This window comes from Hemicordylus capensis, chromosome 5, assembly GCF_027244095.1.
Source record: "Hemicordylus capensis ecotype Gifberg chromosome 5, rHemCap1.1.pri, whole genome shotgun sequence".
In the NCBI taxonomy this organism is placed as follows: domain Eukaryota; kingdom Metazoa; phylum Chordata; class Lepidosauria; order Squamata; family Cordylidae; genus Hemicordylus; species Hemicordylus capensis.
The window spans coordinates 196,525,024-196,543,374 of NC_069661.1; the positions used below are offsets into that span (position 1 = coordinate 196,525,024).

At 42.1% G+C, this 18,351-nt stretch overlaps 1 protein-coding gene across 2 annotated transcripts in view; it reads left to right on the forward strand.

The window, feature by feature from the left end:
- Window positions 1-10,763: 10,763 nt before the first annotated feature.
- Window positions 10,764-18,351, forward strand: part of ACSS3 (acyl-CoA synthetase short chain family member 3) — a 120,125-nt gene continuing 112,537 nt past the window's right edge. The window contains exon 1 of one of the 2 annotated variants that reach the window (XM_053255059.1): window positions 10,764-11,297. In XM_053255059.1, the coding sequence (XP_053111034.1) occupies window positions 10,969-11,297 (329 nt within the window). In that variant the 5' untranslated portion in view covers window positions 10,764-10,968. The remainder of the gene's footprint in view (window positions 11,298-18,351) is intronic. The other variant, XM_053255060.1, reaches the window with a different exon arrangement.

Below are 18,351 nucleotides of genomic sequence, written 5' to 3' on the forward strand. Positions count from 1 at the left end.
CTGATATACTAAACATTAATCTTAATGAAATAAAGGGCGCACATAGTTCTTCCAGCATCCTCTGCAAGGAGCCACAGCCTTCTCCCATATCCACGCCATACGTTTTCATCTCCCAAAACTACCACATTTGGAAAACTGAATGAACCTACTTCCAGTCTCTGGCTAAATTCCAGCCATTTATATCAGTCTCAGTTGGAGCGTGAAGGAGCAGACATAGGAGGACAATTATTTTCTGTCTTTTATATAAATAAGGGCATAGTTTGAGACATATGCAAAAAGGAAAACAAAACATATATTATAAAGTTCCCTGTGGGTGGAAGAGGGTAACTGGTGACATGATCAATACAATAACACAATAGGCAAGATTACTGAAATGTGAAGGTTAAATTCTCCTGGGGAAAGAACTAAAATACTTCTTCTCCTACTACAAATATTTATATACCGTTCTTCAACCAAAGTTCTCAGAGCGGTTTACATAGGAAAATAGATGAATAAAATGGTTGCCTGTCTTCGAAGGGCTCACAATCCAAAAAGAAACATCTGGTAGACACCAGCGACAGCTACTGGAGAGATGCTGTGCTGGGGTTAGATAGGACCAGTTGTTCTCCCCCTGCTAAATATATGAGAATCACCATTTTAAAAGGTGTCTCGTTGCTTAGTTAGAAGAGGCAGGCTGGTAACCGCCTAGCTAGTCAACAAATGCCACTGGACACCTGCTTTTCCACAGCTCTTGTTACAATGCTTATAGGAAGATATCACAGGCAGAAAAACATCTATTATATCAAATAAGACTGTGTTTACCGTAGGGATGTGCCAAATCATGATTCTGCTGCTGAATCACAGAGTACTTTCCTTTAAAAATGAGGGCTTACATAATCTCTTTAAAGCAGAGGAGAGAAGGTCCATTCCTGCTCCTCCTCTGCTCAGCACCATTCCCATCATCATGGTGGGGCATCTCCAGTGGGGCATCTCCCAGCTGCCCCTTGTGCAAAGGTGGCATGCACATGGCCTCCACACATGTGCAGTGGCCATTTGCATGATCAGGTATGTGAATATGGTATGTGTGATATATATGAGTGTATATTTAAGGAGGACACAAACTTCTTACAGATCTACTTATATCACAGAATGCTGTCTCTTAGACACTTGACTCTGCAAGACTGACTAAATAAACAATAAGATAAAATAAAGTAAAAAAACAGAACTCAGAAATAATTTCTGATTTTCAGAGGGAGGGGAGTGTGTATATATATATATATATATATATATATATGTTCTTCCACCAAGACTTCTTTGTTGTGCAAAGGTAAAATACCATCCACCAGATGTTACAGGTTAAAACAAAACTGGTTTCAATGTCAATGCAACATCCTCAGTTGCTTACAAAAACCAAATATCTCAGCAGTTCTTACATTCCTTTCTCGCAAGGTAAGCATTAGGCAGGGAAGAGAGGAGGGAGGACAATGTAACAGGTGCAAGAAGGAACAATTAACTTAGCTTTTACCATTCAAAAATGAATGAATTTCATAGCCGAAACAATCTCCTCCTTAACATTAATATCTAGTTTAAATTTTTCTATATACAGTGCCTCCTTTATTTTATGCTTCTGAAAATTTATTTCCATTGTATGCAACTGAGGATGATGTATTGACATTGAAACCGGTTTTGTTTTAACCTGTAACATCTGGTGGGCATTATTTTATTTTTGCATGATAAAGAGGTCTTGGTGGAAGAATTGCTTAGAGTTAATATGCACATAGCATCGCGACCTTATTTATCTCTCTATCTAAAGAAAACATTCTATATAGTTTCAGGAAGCATTTCTGTATCTCCACTTGTGGTATGAAAATAACAAACACTATTGTGGCCAGACTTCTTGGTACTGAAATTAACTAGTGATAAAATAAATAGTTTGACACTTATAGATGGTTCTTGATCATAAAAGAAAGAATGTCCTGGAGTTCTCTGCTCTGCTGCACCACCATAATGTTGCAGAAATGCTGCTGGGCTGTCATGTTTCTGAAATCCCTTGTTGCTATAATGACGTACTAATAGACACTTCCAGTTTAGCGTAATTACAATACAGTATTTCTCTTACTCCCTCTTTCCTTGGCTCTTCAGACTGCCTATTGTGTGCTTTCAGATGTAGTGAAAGGCTTGGTTATGTTTCATGAATGGAATAACATTATTCAAGATTCTGCACAGCTGATGTACAATCCTAGGACTGGAATTTGCTTACCCTAGAAATGTGTTTGTTGCCATTGTATACTTCTGTCTCATGTGTAGTCTTTATATGCTGCCTTTAGGACTGCCACCCATTAAAGAAATCTTTGTCAATTAATTGTATGAGTTTTAGTTAATTAATCATCCAACCAATTAATTGATTAAATTTGCCTATGGGTAAAAAAAATAGTGTGGAAGCAAGAAGCATACATTAATTTTAGATGATGCATGCCTCATATTATCTTTGAAGAAACTTCCCTTCTGTGAAAGAGAAGAGGAATGCTTCTTTTAAAGTGGGAGCTTGCTATTCTTGGTTGTTATAATTTGTATTGAGCATAGTTTTTTTTTAAAATTAAAAGTGCTTTTAATGACTTAATTTATCAAACAATATAGTGCTGGGTGTCTTTTATTTTGTGGCTTATATGGCACTGAAATATAGAAAAGTACATATTAAAATAAATGGAAAGTTCTATGCTCATTAACGCTTATTTTGTAAGCTGGTATATGACCGTAATAAAGATTGATGGATTGATTGAATGCTTATTTTGTTTAAAAAAAAAAGGACTGCCCACTCTGACCGAAGCTATTCCTGGATATTTCCACCACACACACGTCCCCACTGTTTTCCCAATATTTTTTAAAATATCAAGCCATTGAAATCTCCAAGGTTGCTTTCAATAGTTACCTGGAGTTCCTGGATATTCCAGGCCAATCCTAGGGTGCTGCCAATCCTGAAAAACAGATTTTAAAATCTGCTTTTAAAGCAAGCATGTTAGTATGTTCATTAACAAAACCATGCAAGGTGGCAAGGGTGTACCAAGGTTGGAGTGGGCCTGGAGATGAGATTTTAAAATGGGCCCCTCGCTGCCTTCCTCTCCTTATCCTGGTCCCATGTCTTTGCTGCAGAAGAACATTAAGGACACGTATAATATAGTGTAGCAGATTAATAGAGGACAGGAGACTACAGTTACAAGGTGTAAACAACAGCAGAACCAAATAATACAACAGTATCAGCTTTGTGAAATACAAGAGGGCAATTCATGCTTGCTACCACAAGACCAGCCCTCCTCCCCTTTCTGTGGGTTCCAAAGGAAAATTGTTCCAAGCTTAACAATTTTTGCTAGGGCTGTAGCATGGCGGGATTTTTTTTTTTTTTTAACAACATTTTTCATTTGGAAAAGGCAGGTGAAGAGATATCCAGGCAAACCAGTTTTAAATTAGCAAACAATCAGGAAGGATGCTAGGCTAGCTCCTCTCTTCCCCAACCCTCAAGTATTGTGAGACATTCTGGGAGTAAGGAACATTTTTTGAGAACTTGTTTGGTTGAAAAACAATTGAATATATTTCCAACAACCATGGCACCATCAAATAAACCCCTTGCCACCACTCCCTCTTTTCTTTCCACAGAAAGGAAAAGGTCTAATTACAAGTTGGAGGAAGATCACTTTACGTGGGTCATCAGGACTCAGAAGGAAGAACCCAATAATTTAAAATCATTTTTTAAAAGTTAAAAATAACGGCCACAAGCAATCTCTCTCTCTCTCTCTCTCTCTCTCTCTCTCTCTCTCTCTCTCTCTCTCACACACACACACACACACACACACACACACACTCCATAATGTGGGAAGCGGGGGGAAACATATCATACACAAAAAGCACACAGATAAGAGTTGTTTGACTTTTCTTTCCACTTGAACAGCTTTGTAGCTCACAGTCCCAGATCCTTCCTAACTGCACTCAGTTGCCGAGCAGGAGAGGAGCTCAAGAAGCCTCTTTGCTGCCGCCGCCGCAGCAACGGTAGCAGCAGCAGCAGCCACTGCCGCTCTCCTCTGCTCCGACTGACAAAAGGGAAATCAAGAATCACAGAGAACCTGCTTGGGGGGATTGCAGCTCACACTCCTGGCTATGGTACTGGAGAGGGCCCCTCAGAGGCTGTGGGCCAGGAGACATTTGTCTCCCTTTGTCTTATTAACAGTACACCCGTGAAGGTGTGAACAAAGAATGGTCTTACAATCACCACAGGTAGTTAAGACTTGTTTAGATCTCTCTCTCTCTATGGCTGGATCAGCCCAGCTTCTGGTGTATTTGTCCACATGGAGGGCTTTTATACCTTGGCCTACATGGTGTATCTCTGATGGTGGTATGATTGTCCCCATGGTAGGTATGTTTTATTAATGAACATCCTTTCCAAATCCTGACATGCTTTTAAAACTAAGGAATATTCAATTCCTTCTAAAGTGTATTTTCATTGGAGATTTTGTATGGTATAATTTTTAAAAAGTAAAACAAACACGAAAACAAAACCAGAAATTATAATTGTGCCATTTATTTATGATTTTCCAAGAGTAAGAAGTTTGATTCCAGTTGTTAATTGAAAGTAATGATACAATGAAAACAAAGCTATGGGCCTACCATTCTACCTGAAAAGCACTGCATGAATTCAAAATGGTAAATGTGGCACCTCCAAAATTTATTGCTTTTTAAATGCAAATAAGTGGATACTGAATTAATGACTACATGAAATAAACTGAACCCTAATTAAAGATACATGTTTTGTTGACCATTTTTATTTGAGCATGATGCTTATGTTTCTTTTTGTAGGGAAGTATATGTATTGGCTTTACGCTGTCATAACAAAGACTACCCCAAGAAAATTACATATAATAAGTCATATGGTATCAGTCAAAAGAAACAGTTATAAAAGGAAACACTCAATACAGTTCTCAGTTATCCTTATGGCAATCAATTACATGGATTTCTAGAAAAAAACTGAGTCATCTTGTTGCTGACAAGCAAAAGCTTCATAGTTTATTGATTGGACCAGTGGTCTTGTGCAGCCCAGAAGTGAACTAGATTTTTGAATCTTTGTTCCTTAGAAATGGAACAATAAAAAAAGATAATGAAGAGTGTCTTAGCTTATTTAGCCCCACAAATATTGTAGTATCTGAGCATAGGGAACATTCCTGTAACAGCCATCCAGGACTACAGATGATATTTTTCCAAACTAACAAAGAGTTTCTTCAGATAGTCATAATGTTTCAGCTGGTACAACTCATATCCTATATTAAATTTTACCATTTGGAACCAAGGAATTCCAAATATTATAAAATTATAATATTAAATAGTATAAAATATAAAATTAGCCAATAGTCTAAATGCATTGCCAAATACTTCTCTTCAGGGCTGGTGTCAGGGATTGGCATCGTTTGGCAACTACCTAGGGCCTTCAGAAGGGCTCACGTCTGATCTCTGTGACCACCTCTGTGCCCATAGCCTTTGTGTGGTGGTGGTGGTGGAGATGATGGAATGCCATTTTTAGGGTTCACCCATGTATGAGGGGGCCCATGGAGAGGAGTTTGTTAATAGCCCATTGAAATCTGGAGCCAGCCCTGCATCTCTCAATCTATTCTTAAGTTCCAATTTAGCAATAGTTCCATTAGGACTTTAAAAAAGAAAAAGAATTGAGAGAAGTCATATGTTTGGAGCAACCACATCGTTTTCCGAAGTCATATTGGTCCATTTCAAGAGCCAGAACACAACTTGTTCTTGAAACCACATTTTTTGTAATCTTGCCTTACACTGGATGAAGCCATTGGCCTATCTACCCCTATGCCATCTATTCTGACTTGCAGGCCTGTCCTTAACGGAAAGCAAATCAGGCCAATTGCCCAGGCCCCCACACACCATCACCTCCCCCCTATCTGGAGCACCCCTGATCACATGGTCCCAACAAGGTGAAGTGGCAGTGACTGCACGGAGAAACTGGTAGGGTGCGGAGATTTCTGCTTAGAGTCTTCCTATTGTGGCCAGCCCCAGAGCATGGCTCCTGTTGCAGCTTTTGCACTCTGACCCAGCCAGGCCTCTGCAGCGTGCTTTGCTTGGCTGCACAGTGCACACAGTGACAGATCTGGTTGTGCTCCTCTATGGGCAAAGCTGACTCCCTCGTTTGTCCAGGGAGCAGCCCAGCCCAGCTAGAGCCACCACAGCATGCAGCTGAGCAGAGCACACCATTCGGTCTTGGCTGGGTCAGAGCACAGATGCAGTGGGAGGGAGCCATGGTCTGGGGTCAAATGAACCCCAGATGCGGGGAGGAGGTGATGACGACATGGGGTCTGGGATGGCAATTGAGCCTGAAGGGTGCTGGGCTTGATTGTGCTGGGCTGTCCCTTTAAGTTCTGAATGGCCTGCATGGGTACCTTTCAGCTGAGCAGTTTTGCAGGCCATTTGGAATGTAAATAGCCAGCCCCTAGCTTCTCTGTTAAGCCCACTCCACCACACACACATTGATTTTTCCTGGGCTCCACCCCGCCACTAGAGACAGCCCTGCTGACCTGCAAAACCTCTTCCAGACTTCAAGGAGCAGATTTTTCAAGTCCTGATCTCTGAGAGCGTTTTTATTGAAGATCCCAGAGACTGAATCTTGGACTCTCTGCATGCAAATATGCTCTACCACAGAGCTATGACCCCTCCCCAACAGCAATTTAATGAATAGTACTAAGCCAATTGTTAAAGTGTGTAGATGGACTCTCATAATAATAAGTATAAAGCTTATTAATAATGGTTGAGATAATTCTTCATTTTGCTACATGGAATACATTTTGATTCAACCTTTTAAAGTTTGCCTATGGTTTAATATCCTAGCCGGAGTACAGTAACTCCATAAATCATACAAACTTTCATTTCTTTTCCTTTTTCCTTTTAAAGATCTATAAATTGGGGGCAGGAGATTAATAGACATTAATATTTCTGTCATATTTGAATTTGTCTAGCTAGGTTCTATTGTGTTCTTTAAATATATACTGAGGCAGAAACTCTCTGAAAGGCAATCAAATGCAAATGCAGAATTTTCATCCTGGGTGATTTCTATTATAACAATCACTAAAGCAAAGAGTTAATTTTGCAAAATCATAATGTGGAATATAGCGGCCCTATAATACATGCAGGTGATTCAGATAATGTAGTGTTTTGTGATAATGTATTTCTTTCCCAGAGTCTGTCTGGGTGTATTTAAAGAAATTATGCACAGAAGTACAGCACAGTGTGGAATACAAGTATTTTGTAGTAAAAGTAGAGTGTGTTATGGAGGAAGCAGCCATCATATTGAACTGAAAAACATAACTTTAGTGGCTTGCTGTAGTAATTCAAGCATTTGTTCTTATATTTTAAGCCCCCACTTGGGTGGGTGGGGGGTTAGATTTATATTTTAACCCCCCCACCCCTTGAAGCTCATTCAACTCTCTTTCTGCTTCAGATTATTTTCTCAGGCATAAATAATCTAAGAGTAAGCGGAATACTGGTAAAAATATGCAAGTAGTTGTTAACGAGGAGCAGTAAATCCAGAGGCAATTAGAAAGGAAAAATGCTCTTTGAATAATTGTTTCTGCTGCTGTAATATAAGTTGCATTTGTTCTTCTCGTTGAGTGGTTATTAGAACCAGGCTTCAAAGGATCTGACTAGAGAATAAATTAAATTGTCAGGGAAAGCTGGTGGCTTTGTAACATCGAGGCAGGGGAAATCACTGAGAGGAACTGTGCTTTCCAGATGTTCCTGCATGCCTCCCTGGCTGTCCCTGTTAAGGCTCTGATTCCATAGAAGAAGCTTCCCCAGCATCAGAAATGGCAGGTACTGTGCAGAGCTGGCCGAGTAGTACTCACCTCTGTGTGGCACCAAGGTGGGGTAGTGTCATACATTTTGTTCTGAAAAGAGCTAATAGACTACTTTATGATCCATTAGCACCTCACATTAAGCTGTGCACCAGTTGATTAAGCGATATGGCATTGAGGGTTAAGGTGCAAAAATACCCAGTATTGTTTTTTGCAGTCGTCTTTTGGGGTTTCTTGAAGGTGAAGCTTGTGTGTTTCCATAGAAACCTTCTGTGTTTGAAAAGTTTTCTTGGCAATTGTCACAGTTGGAGTCTTGTTATGAAACACTTGTACCTTCCCAGAATCTCAATATTAACTATCAAGAAATGTGTTCCTGGAACAGATTGGCTCTGGGGTCCATGTTCTGTTTCATGCTCTTTTCCAATAATTTCAAGTACTATATAAGCTGGGGAACGTTTAGCTCCCAATACTTTATGACTTCTTTTTCTTTTTGAGGGCACACCCCTGTTAGGAAATGAAACAGTCAAATCCTTTTGTGAATTCACACTTTTCTTCTGTTTCACAGCAAGTGAATTACTTCAATTCACTCCATATGTATGTATGTATGTAGCCACCTAATGGTGCAGCGGGGAAGCAACCTGCCTAGAGAGCAGGAGGCTGTTGGTTCGAATCCCCACTGGTGTGTTTCCCAGAATATAGGAAACTCCTATATCGGGCAGCAGCGATACAGGAAGGTGCTGAAAGGCATCATCTCATACTGCATGGGAGAAGGCAATGGTAAACCACTCCTGTACTTTACCAAGAAAACCACATGGTACTCCTTGTGGCCAAGAGTCGACACCAACTTGACAACACAACCTTTCCTATGTATGTATCTGTCTGTCTGTCTGTCTGTCTAGTATATTTATATATCGTCCCATACAAAAAAGTCCCCGGGTGGTTCATAATATAAAAATAATATTAAAATATTAAAGCATTAACATCAACACAATTTAAAATACAATAAAAACTTTAAATCAGAAGCTTAAAAAATATAAACTAAAAGCCTGACTAAACAGGTATGTTTTTAGGTCCTTATTAAAAACATTCAGAGAAAGAGAAACTCGAATTTCATTAGGAAGCGTGTTCCAGTGTCCCGGTACAACTCTTAAAAGGTCCAGTTTTGAGCCGCCACCAACTGAGCCGGTGGCAGCTGCAACCGGACCTCCCCAGATGATCTTAACAGGTGGTGGGGTTGATGAAGAAGAAGGCATTATCTTAAATAGTGAGATCCATATGGAATTGGATCCCTTACCTTCTGTTTGGAAAACCGGATTTCTAAGAATACTGCATCTGGACTAGTTTGTTTAAGGGGGACAAAAGTATATGCTATACAGTATTGGGCTGTCCAATATAAACCTCATTCTCTCTCATTCTCCTGACATAGGTTTATATTAAGTTCCAGTTTAATTTTTATTGTTTAGCAACTAGCCATTACAAATACTTTAAAGAATGACTTTGAAAACGAATAATACAATAAAATACTTTTTATTGCTAACTGAGCAAAGAGGCACTTTTTGTGGTGATTTTCTTTTTTTGAGCAGGGGGAGAGCAACAGGCCCTATCCATTCCCAGCTCAGCATCCCTCCAGTGGCTGTTGCTGGTGTCTCTCTTATGTTTCTTTTTAGACTGTGAGCCCTTTGGGATCCATCTTTTTTACTATTTATTTTTATTTCTCTGTGTAAACCACTTTGGGAGCTTTTGTTGAAAAGCGCTACATAAATATATAATATAAATATAAATATAGAGATTTTCAACAAAAATTCCCAAAGTGGTTTAGAACTTTGTTGAAAAGCTCTATATAAATATTTGTTGTAGTGTTGTAGTTTAAAAGCATTCATATATGTGTAGCACAGTCAATTATATTTAACAAATGCTGCTTATGCCCAGCTAACACCAATTCAAAAGTAGTAGTGCTCTTCATTATCCTAGAATTGCTGTTGAAGAGCAAACAATCATTTGAATAATAACAGTCCATATCACATATACCTTTTAAAGATCTTATATGCACAAGATCAACCAATTTTAAAAGCAGGAAATATGCATAGCTTACATAAAACAAAGCGGGGGTGATGAGAGTATTTTCAAGATAATTATTACAGTCTGTTGAGGTTTACAATGAGAACATCACTGCTGACAAAAACAGCAGAAACATTGCTTTCCTGTATACATTTTAAGTACGACTTTACACCTCAAAAGGATAAGGCAAAAGTAATTTTATTTATTTATTTATTTATTTATTTTTACATTTATATTCCGCTATTCCTCCAAGGAGTCCAGAACATAGAAACATAGTTATGTTTCTCCTCGCAACAACCCTGTGAGGTAGGTTAAAAAGGATTTTTAAAAAGATTTTTATATTAGAACGGAGGGCAGCAGAGAAAGTGGGAATTATCTAAACAACATCAAGTACTTCGAGGCACTTAAGTGTGGGAAATAAAAAATAAAAAGTTGGCAGTGTGTGCATTAAGTTGCTCCGCACCAGCGCAGGGACAGCAAGCAGAGGAAGCTTATATTCAAAGTGGGGACGAGGTGAGTTAGGCAACGTAACCAGTTTTCATCTGGCGTCTCGGTATAAACCTCAAAAGGAAAAAGTAGTTTTTAGAAGGGTTTTGATAAAGAGAACGGAGGGCAGCAGAGAAAGTGTGTACTATCCAAACAATGTCAAGTATTTCGAGGCAGTTAAGTGTGGGAAGCAAAAATTGAGAAGTTGGCACTGTGTGCATTAACTTGTCCCGCAACAGCACAGGCACAGCAAGCAGAGAACGCGACTATTGAAAGTTGGGAAGAGGGGGGCGGACAGAGGGGTTATGCAACGTAACAAATTTTCATCAGGCGTCTCGGTATAAACAATAGGGAGGGCTTGGGGGCTAGAAGCAAAGCCTGGACTGGAGCCGCCGCAAACCGGTTTGCAAAATAAAGTGCCCTGAATGTACGAGCATGGCTGCTTTGCTCAGGATCCAGCTCGGCTCTTGCTAGTGATTTTTACTCAGCGGGAGCGTTTCGGTTTGCTCGAGGGGGAGGTCTTGCTTTTCACTACCCCCACCCCTAACGACTACTACACGCCGCCGGGCCAGCCAGGGACAAGGGGCGTCCAGGGAACATGAGGGTCCAGGGCAGCACAGCCTTGCTGCAGAAAGTTTTGCGCCGAAGCCGCGTCAGCTGGGACTGTAATGTGGCAGCCCGGCACGCCGGCCAGTACTACAGGGCGCTCGCTGAGGCGCACTTTCTGCGCCCGCCGCGGTTCCAGCTCCTTCGTGCGAGCTCTTTCTCTTCACGGCTAGCCGCCGCTGGAGGAGGTGACTATGAGGCGACTTTCAGGGCGTCGGTCGAGGAGCCTGAGAAACTGTGGGCAGAAGCGGCTCAGGGCATCGAGTGGTTCAAGCCCTGGGCAAAAACTATGGAGAGAAGAGATCCCTTTAGCACCTCCTGGTGAGTGAGCCATGCAACTCTCACTTGGCTTTTGCTTCTTGGGACATGTCACGAAAGCGAGAATAATCTAGGTGAAGCCGTCACACAGACACACTCTGTTCATCCCCACCCCCCATGTTAAGTGTCCATGAATGGAATAAGAAATGTGTAAGCGGAATAGGGAGAGCTGTTTTAAATACCCCTCTACAGAAGCATCTCCTAATGGACATCAATCAATAAGAACTTGAAGAATCCTGCCATGTTCCCAACCATATAGGACTTTGCCAGCATTGCTTCAGCCTTGAAAAATCCACCGTGAGTTAGGAGGAATCTAAGGTGGAGAGAATTGTGTGGGTCAAGTGGATCGCGTCTGGAGCACTTACACTTTTTTGGGACACTAGCCACCACTGATTTTCTTAACCAGAATGTTTCCTGTCCTAAAAACAAGGGCTGACATTCTGAGCAAGGACGCACCAGGGCAGTGAAAGCAACAGACTAACAGCATTTCCAGATTAACTGCACAAGTGCACCGGGGAAGGGGTAATCTTAGATGATCTTCCCCAGGATGTCCTCTGTGCCACCTGAAAATATGTTCCTGGGGGCTGCACAACCCTCAGGGATATATTTTCAGGTGGCACAGAGAGCTTCCTGGGGAAGGAGTTTGTTAAAAACTGCCCCTTCCCCAGTGCTCCAGTGGAGTTAACCTGGAAGTGCTGTTAGTCTGCCTGTCTCCTTGCACTGACATATAAGCCTTGCTCTTACATTCTCCTTGCTCTGAATGTAAGCCAAGATCTCATTCTCCAAATGAAGTCATATCACAAACCCTGCCATCTCCTGCAGTGTTGCCAGGTTCTTGGCGGCTGCAACCAGCATGCGGCAGATGATAGGCAGTGAGTCCTATCAGCCTGAATCTGACCCTCTGTGACTTGGTGGACTCTACACTTGCTCACTCAATACTGATTCAAAAGAAAGACTTACGCTCCTGCCTTTCCCCCCTTTTTCTTTTACTGCCCCTTATAGCCTTATAGCCTGGCTGTTATCCATTTATGTATTTTTGTCTATCATCTTTTTACATCCATTTTTAGCCCCCCCATCCCTTTTTATGGCTTTTATGCACTTTTATGATATTTATTACTTTTCAGACTTTTTAAGCCCTTATGCTTCTGGTGTTCTTTCTACCATTTTAAGTATTTTTAGTTTTATTATGTACCTTAAGAACCATACCATATGTAATCACTCGATGTACTTTTTAACTACTCTCACTTTTAATATGTAATCACCCTGATACTTTATGCTGGTCTATGACCTTAATAAAGATTGATAGATTGACATATCAGAAATGAAGGATCAGTTTTCAAAACAAAATTCTTAGGTGCGGCAAATCAGTGTCTCATATGTGGCTAATACCTCAAAACAAACCAATGAGGTTGTTTAGGCTGGGAAATAGTGGCTGAAATACTGCGAAAAGATACATCATCCCAGAATATTATGCATATGCAAGTATGGAAATGTAAAAATTGTGCAAGTGATTTTACACAAGAATAAGGCCATTATTTCCAGTGGTTAAGGGTGAAGTACCATCTATCTATATATTTCTTTTTCCTAGGTGTACCCGTCACTAATCCCATGCGTTGCAGCTCTTGTGAGAGCAGCTGCCTGGGAGATAGCGACGGGGACGGGTAGACAATGGCGGTGGCGGTGGGCTGGGCTGGCTGCCAGGGACGAAGATACAATGGAGGCAGTGGCGGGCTGGGCTGGGTACTGGGAACAAGAGGAGGGGCTGGGCCAGGCGCCAGGAACAGGAGGCAGCAGTGGGCCGGGCGCTGGGAACAGGAGGTGGTGACGGGCCAGCTTGGCCGGGCCGCCAGGAGTAGGTGGTGGGACGGCTTTCCAGCCGCCCCCAAGCCGTAAAGCATGGGGGGGAGAGGAAGCTGGCCAACTGGCCCGCCTGAAAATGGGGGGTGGGAGAAGCGGGCAGAGGGGAGTGGCCGGTCGGCCAGAAATCCGGGCATGCCGGTGGGGGAGGGGAACAGCAGCGGTGGGTGGGCTGGCCGGAGGCGCAGATGCTCTGCGCCCGGCCCAGCTAGTTGAAAATAATGGGCTTACTCTTCTGTAATATCATTTGCACTTTTTTTTTGGCATTTGTACAACTTGTGTGCACACAGTGTTACTGGGCTGATGTGTGTGTCAGCCAGTGACTGGCCCAAAGTCACCTGGTGTACTTTGTGATGGAGTGGGAATGTGAACCTCAGTACCTGGTTTTCTATGCACTTTGAAACATACGAGGATCACACTATATTAGTCTGTGTTAATTTGCAATCATTCCTGTCCTCTGTAATAACAATTAGTAATGCAAAGTAGAGAAGGATGAGAATAATCCTTCATTTTGCCATTCTTCACCATGATTGTGAGCTCAGGTTAGCCGTTCGTTAGCTCTAAATTTTTGTAGAGAGTGACTGGTTACTCACTTATGAAAGGAAAGGTCTTCTGAACAAAAGCACATTTAGCCTTTCACATGTTTCAGGGCTGCTCTTTGGTTTATGTAATCCTGGCTAGCTAATCTGTGAAGAGATCTTGAATACCTAGGCATTCTTGTGGGTTACAGGCATGCACTTCCAGCCTCAGAGGCATAATGCTTCTCAAGACCAGTTGCAGGGGAGCAACAGCAGGAGAGAGGGCATGCACATACCTCTTGCCTGTGGGCTCCTCAGAGGCATCTGGTGGGCCACAGTGTAAAACAGGATGCTGGGCTTGATAGGACTTGGGCCTGATCCAGCAGGGCTTTTTTAATATTAAAAACAGCCATGACTACAGTGGGCAGTGCAGCAAACATGCTGGTTTTTAGAATGGGAAATCACACCCATTTGTCCTCTTTGTCTCAGAAGTCTGAAGTGTCATGCCACCATAGCAACTAATAGTAGAAGCTGTCTTATATGGAGTCAGACCCTTGGTCTCTCTAGCTCAGCATTGTCTACACTTACTGGCTGCTGAGGGTTTCAGACAGAGGTCTTTTTCAGCCCTAACTGGAGATACTAGGGATTGAATCTGAAGCCTTCTGCATGCAAAGAGGATGTTCTGCCACTGAGCAATAGTAATAGTACCTTCCCTTAAGATAAAATATTTGAGATTTTTTAAATGTTTCCTTTCTGGCTATTTATGCACATAATGTTTGCCAGCTCTTACTGCACAGTATTACCTGCATATAGGACACACATGTTTTTAGGTTCAAACAAAAACAGAACTCAAGCATCCTCCTGTTTGTTGTCAGATTTAGGCCTCTGTTATGGTTTTTGCTTTTTGCTTTTCAAGAGAGTCGGATTATCTTTCTGTAAACAAAATGATAGAACTGGCTTTTTATTTGTATAGTGATGTTCACTGGAGTGAGACAAGTAGGGTGTGTGGTTCCCTTAAAAAGCAGACAAGCAACTAACTCCTTGCCTGCTCAACCGCTGTGCCTCCGCTCTTACGGTGGTGCCACCTACTCTTCAAAAGGCCGCGTGTAGCTGTTGCACTGTTTCCTGCAGCCTCCGTGCTGTGTCAGCACACACATGACTAGCGTGTATGCCAGGGAACAGTGCTGCAGCCACACATGGCCTTTTGGAGAGCAGACACCGCCGGTGGAAAAGCGGTAGACGAACAGGTAAGGAGCTACTTACCTGCTTTTAAAGGGAACTACTCCCCTTCCCGCCTAACCGGTTGAAACGCCGGTGCCCGAGCCGGTTCAGCGCTTCCCAGAGGAGGCACCAAACCGGCTCATGCACATCCCTAGAGGCAAGACTAAAAAAACTATAAAGCTCTATCAAGATACATTTGTCAGGCATGAGCAGTTTTGGAATGTGTGAGAGCATTGTCATAAAGACAACAATTGGATTGTGTTTATATGAGCTGATCCTGTTTCATGTCACCTACCCCAAGTGCAGATTGTGGAAAATCCCTTACCAGTGCCAGTGTGCTTATACAGGGGTGTGTGACATTTATAAGTACCTTGTGGCATGCACAGCCAGGCATCATTTGCATGTTAGTGCCACTGTCAGAAACCTACAGTAATGGTGCTAATGTGCAGGAGCTGTGCTGTTTTTGTTTAAATGCTGTGCTCTGTTATGCAGTGTTGATGTGTTTTAGGGCTTTCTCATAGCCTCCATATTAGGTGAGTAAAGTCTAAGCTGGCTTGAGTTGATAGGACAGGTACTGGAGCAGTAGTCAAAAGTAAAATGACCATTGGAATAAATCAGAATCTATATAAGCAGGTCATTCACACAATCAAAAACTATGTTCTACATGGGTTTGGGAGCTGTGTGTGCTCCCAATTTTTGGTTGTGTGGAGGCAAGGTAGGAGGAAAACCTGGGTAGAAGTGATTGTATGGGAGCAAGGTAGAAGGAAAAGCTACCTAGGTTTTTGATGGTGTGAATGACCTCAAGATCTGTTATGTGTCTTTTTTCCTTTCACAGGGGTACTGATTATCTTTGAACTGATTTAATGTGGAACTGTGGAACTTTTATCCTTTAAAATATCTAGTTGAAATCAGTGCTCAAAGTGGATAAAGAAAAGGAAGTCAGAGGGTTTAGTTTCAAGTTAGGCAGGATTCTGTTGCTGTGTTGTAAAGAAGCAGAATAGTTTGGAGTCCATCTGAAGGGCTAAGGGTGGGGGGAAGAGATGGCATCTCACCATATATTAAGCACTGGTTTAAATGAAGGCTTCATTGCAGGGTGGATTTGATTTAAATCAAACTGATTTAAATCACGATTTAAATCACTAGCAGGGTGGATAAAAATTAAAAAATCCGATTTAAATCAAAAAAATCCGATTTAAATCAAAAAAATTGGATTCTTTTTAATTTAAATCAGATTTTTTTGATTTAAATCGGATTTTTTTGATTTAAATCGGATTTTTTTTATTTTTATCCACCCTGCTAGTGATTTAAATGAAATCCACCCTGCTTCATTGCTACTTTCTGAAAGTAGGGCATTATTTGCAGGGAGCTCTCTTCTCTTCCTCTTTGATGCAATAGGACATGGGTTCCTAACCTGTGGTATGCCAAATGTTGCTGAACTACAACTCCTCTATCACCCCTAGCTAAAATTATTGATTAATTAATTACAATGATATAGCACAGGATAACATTTCAGTAACTTTATTCCTCAAGTTGTACAAGCTATTCCCACAGTTTTAGTCAAGGTAATTGTGGAGACATAGGCGGCCAGCCAGACCGCATTCCTGCTAGAATTCCTTGGGTCTGACCTGAAGAGTGAGGGGAGAAGGGATTCACTTCACCCTTCACTTCACCTTGCAGAGTTTCCCTCTTGGCTTCTGGTCCCTCTCTGGAGATCCAGACACCCTCTGGCTCCAAACTGCCCTCATCACCAACCTGACCTTCCTTAAATACAGAGTTGGAGGCTGGGCATCCTGCTCCCCCTCCCCCGCCATTCCTCTGACCCTTATTACTGGATTCTTGCCCAATTCCGGCTTCCATCTGTCCACCTGTCCATCCTCTCCTGCCCCACCTCCTGTTCCCCTGGTCATGTGGTTCCTGGGGCTTTCCTCGTCAGCCAGCTGATGTCATCATTTGGGTGCCGGTGCTGCTTCCTTCGCACCGTGCCTGTCCTCCTTGGCCTGGGCAGAAATCCAAATCTGGACTGCTCCAGTGGTGTCTGTGGATGCCATTCCATCTGCCAGCCCTCCAGGGGACCCAGCTACATCTTTTGAGATGCCTCCTGCTAGCAGAGTATGAAGTGAGGGCTGGCATCCCAACATTAATGTTCCTGTGTGCAGGATGGAGAATCTGTGCAGACTGTGTGCATATACACAAAGTGGGCTTGTAGTCAAGTGTGCTTTTAGTGCATATCTGGTCCCCGCAAACTGGCCCATGCAGATGCACTCTAGTCTGTGTAACTATATGTTAGTTTTTAGAGCAGGCCTGCTCAACTTAGGCCCCCCCCCACTGTTTTTGGATTATAACTCCCATGATTCCCAGCCACAGTGGCCAATAGCCAGGGATTATGGGGATTGTAGGCCAACATCTGTAGGAGGGCTGAAGTTGAGCAGCCCTGTTTTAATCTCATTATGGCTAGTAGAGAGATGTTCTTTATAAAACACTGTTAGTTCCCTTAGGTTTTGACCTTGGTAGCTGTGGTTAAGGATAGAATTGGGCAATGATTAACCTGAACTAATATTCCACCTACCTTTTTTGGACTTTCCCCCTTATTGAGGCAATTTGGTTAGGATTTCTATGCTGTAATAGCTTGTTATTTTGTTATTGATATTTCTGATTGCTTGGTAAGGGACAGTTCGCTTTGCCCCCTCCTACATTTGCCCACAGACCTGACCATTTCTGGAAATATACATGTGTTGGTAAATATTGATCAAACACATGTTACACGTGTTTGTTATATCTTTGTGTAAACCGCCCCGAGCCATTTTTGGAAGGGCGGTATAGAAATTGAATGAATGAATGAATAAATGAATGTATATAACCCACATGTGTATCTATGCTCTTAGACTGACTTGGGGGGATTTAGCACAAAACTGTCTTTGTAAGTGTGTATAACAAATGGACTGCAGTGTGGACACTGGCAAATTATAATGTTAGGGTATCCCAGAGGAGCAGGAGACTTAGAGACAAGAATTTTGAAACAAAAAATAAAGCCACAATACAAATGGTGGTATTTGGCAAGCTTGATTTTACTGTTGCTCAGGGAGTGAAGGCAGCTCCCAGGGACTAGATAAGAGTTACTTTACAAATACATAAGAATGTAAGAACAGCTTGGCTGGATCAGGCCCAAGGCCTATCTAGTCCACAGGCAAGAGGTGATGGTATGCCCTTTCTCTTGCTGTTGCTCCCCTGCAACTGATATTGAGAAGCATTGTGCCTCTGAGGCTGGAGATGGCCCATAACACCAGACTAGTAGCCATTGATAGACCTGTCCTCCATGAATTTGTTTAAGCCCCTTTTAGAGCTATCCAAGCTAGTGATCATCACCATATTCCATAGCAAAGAATTCCACAGATTAATTATGCACTGTATGAAAAAGTACTCTCTCTTGTTGGTCCTAAATTTCCAGACGTTCAGTTCATGGG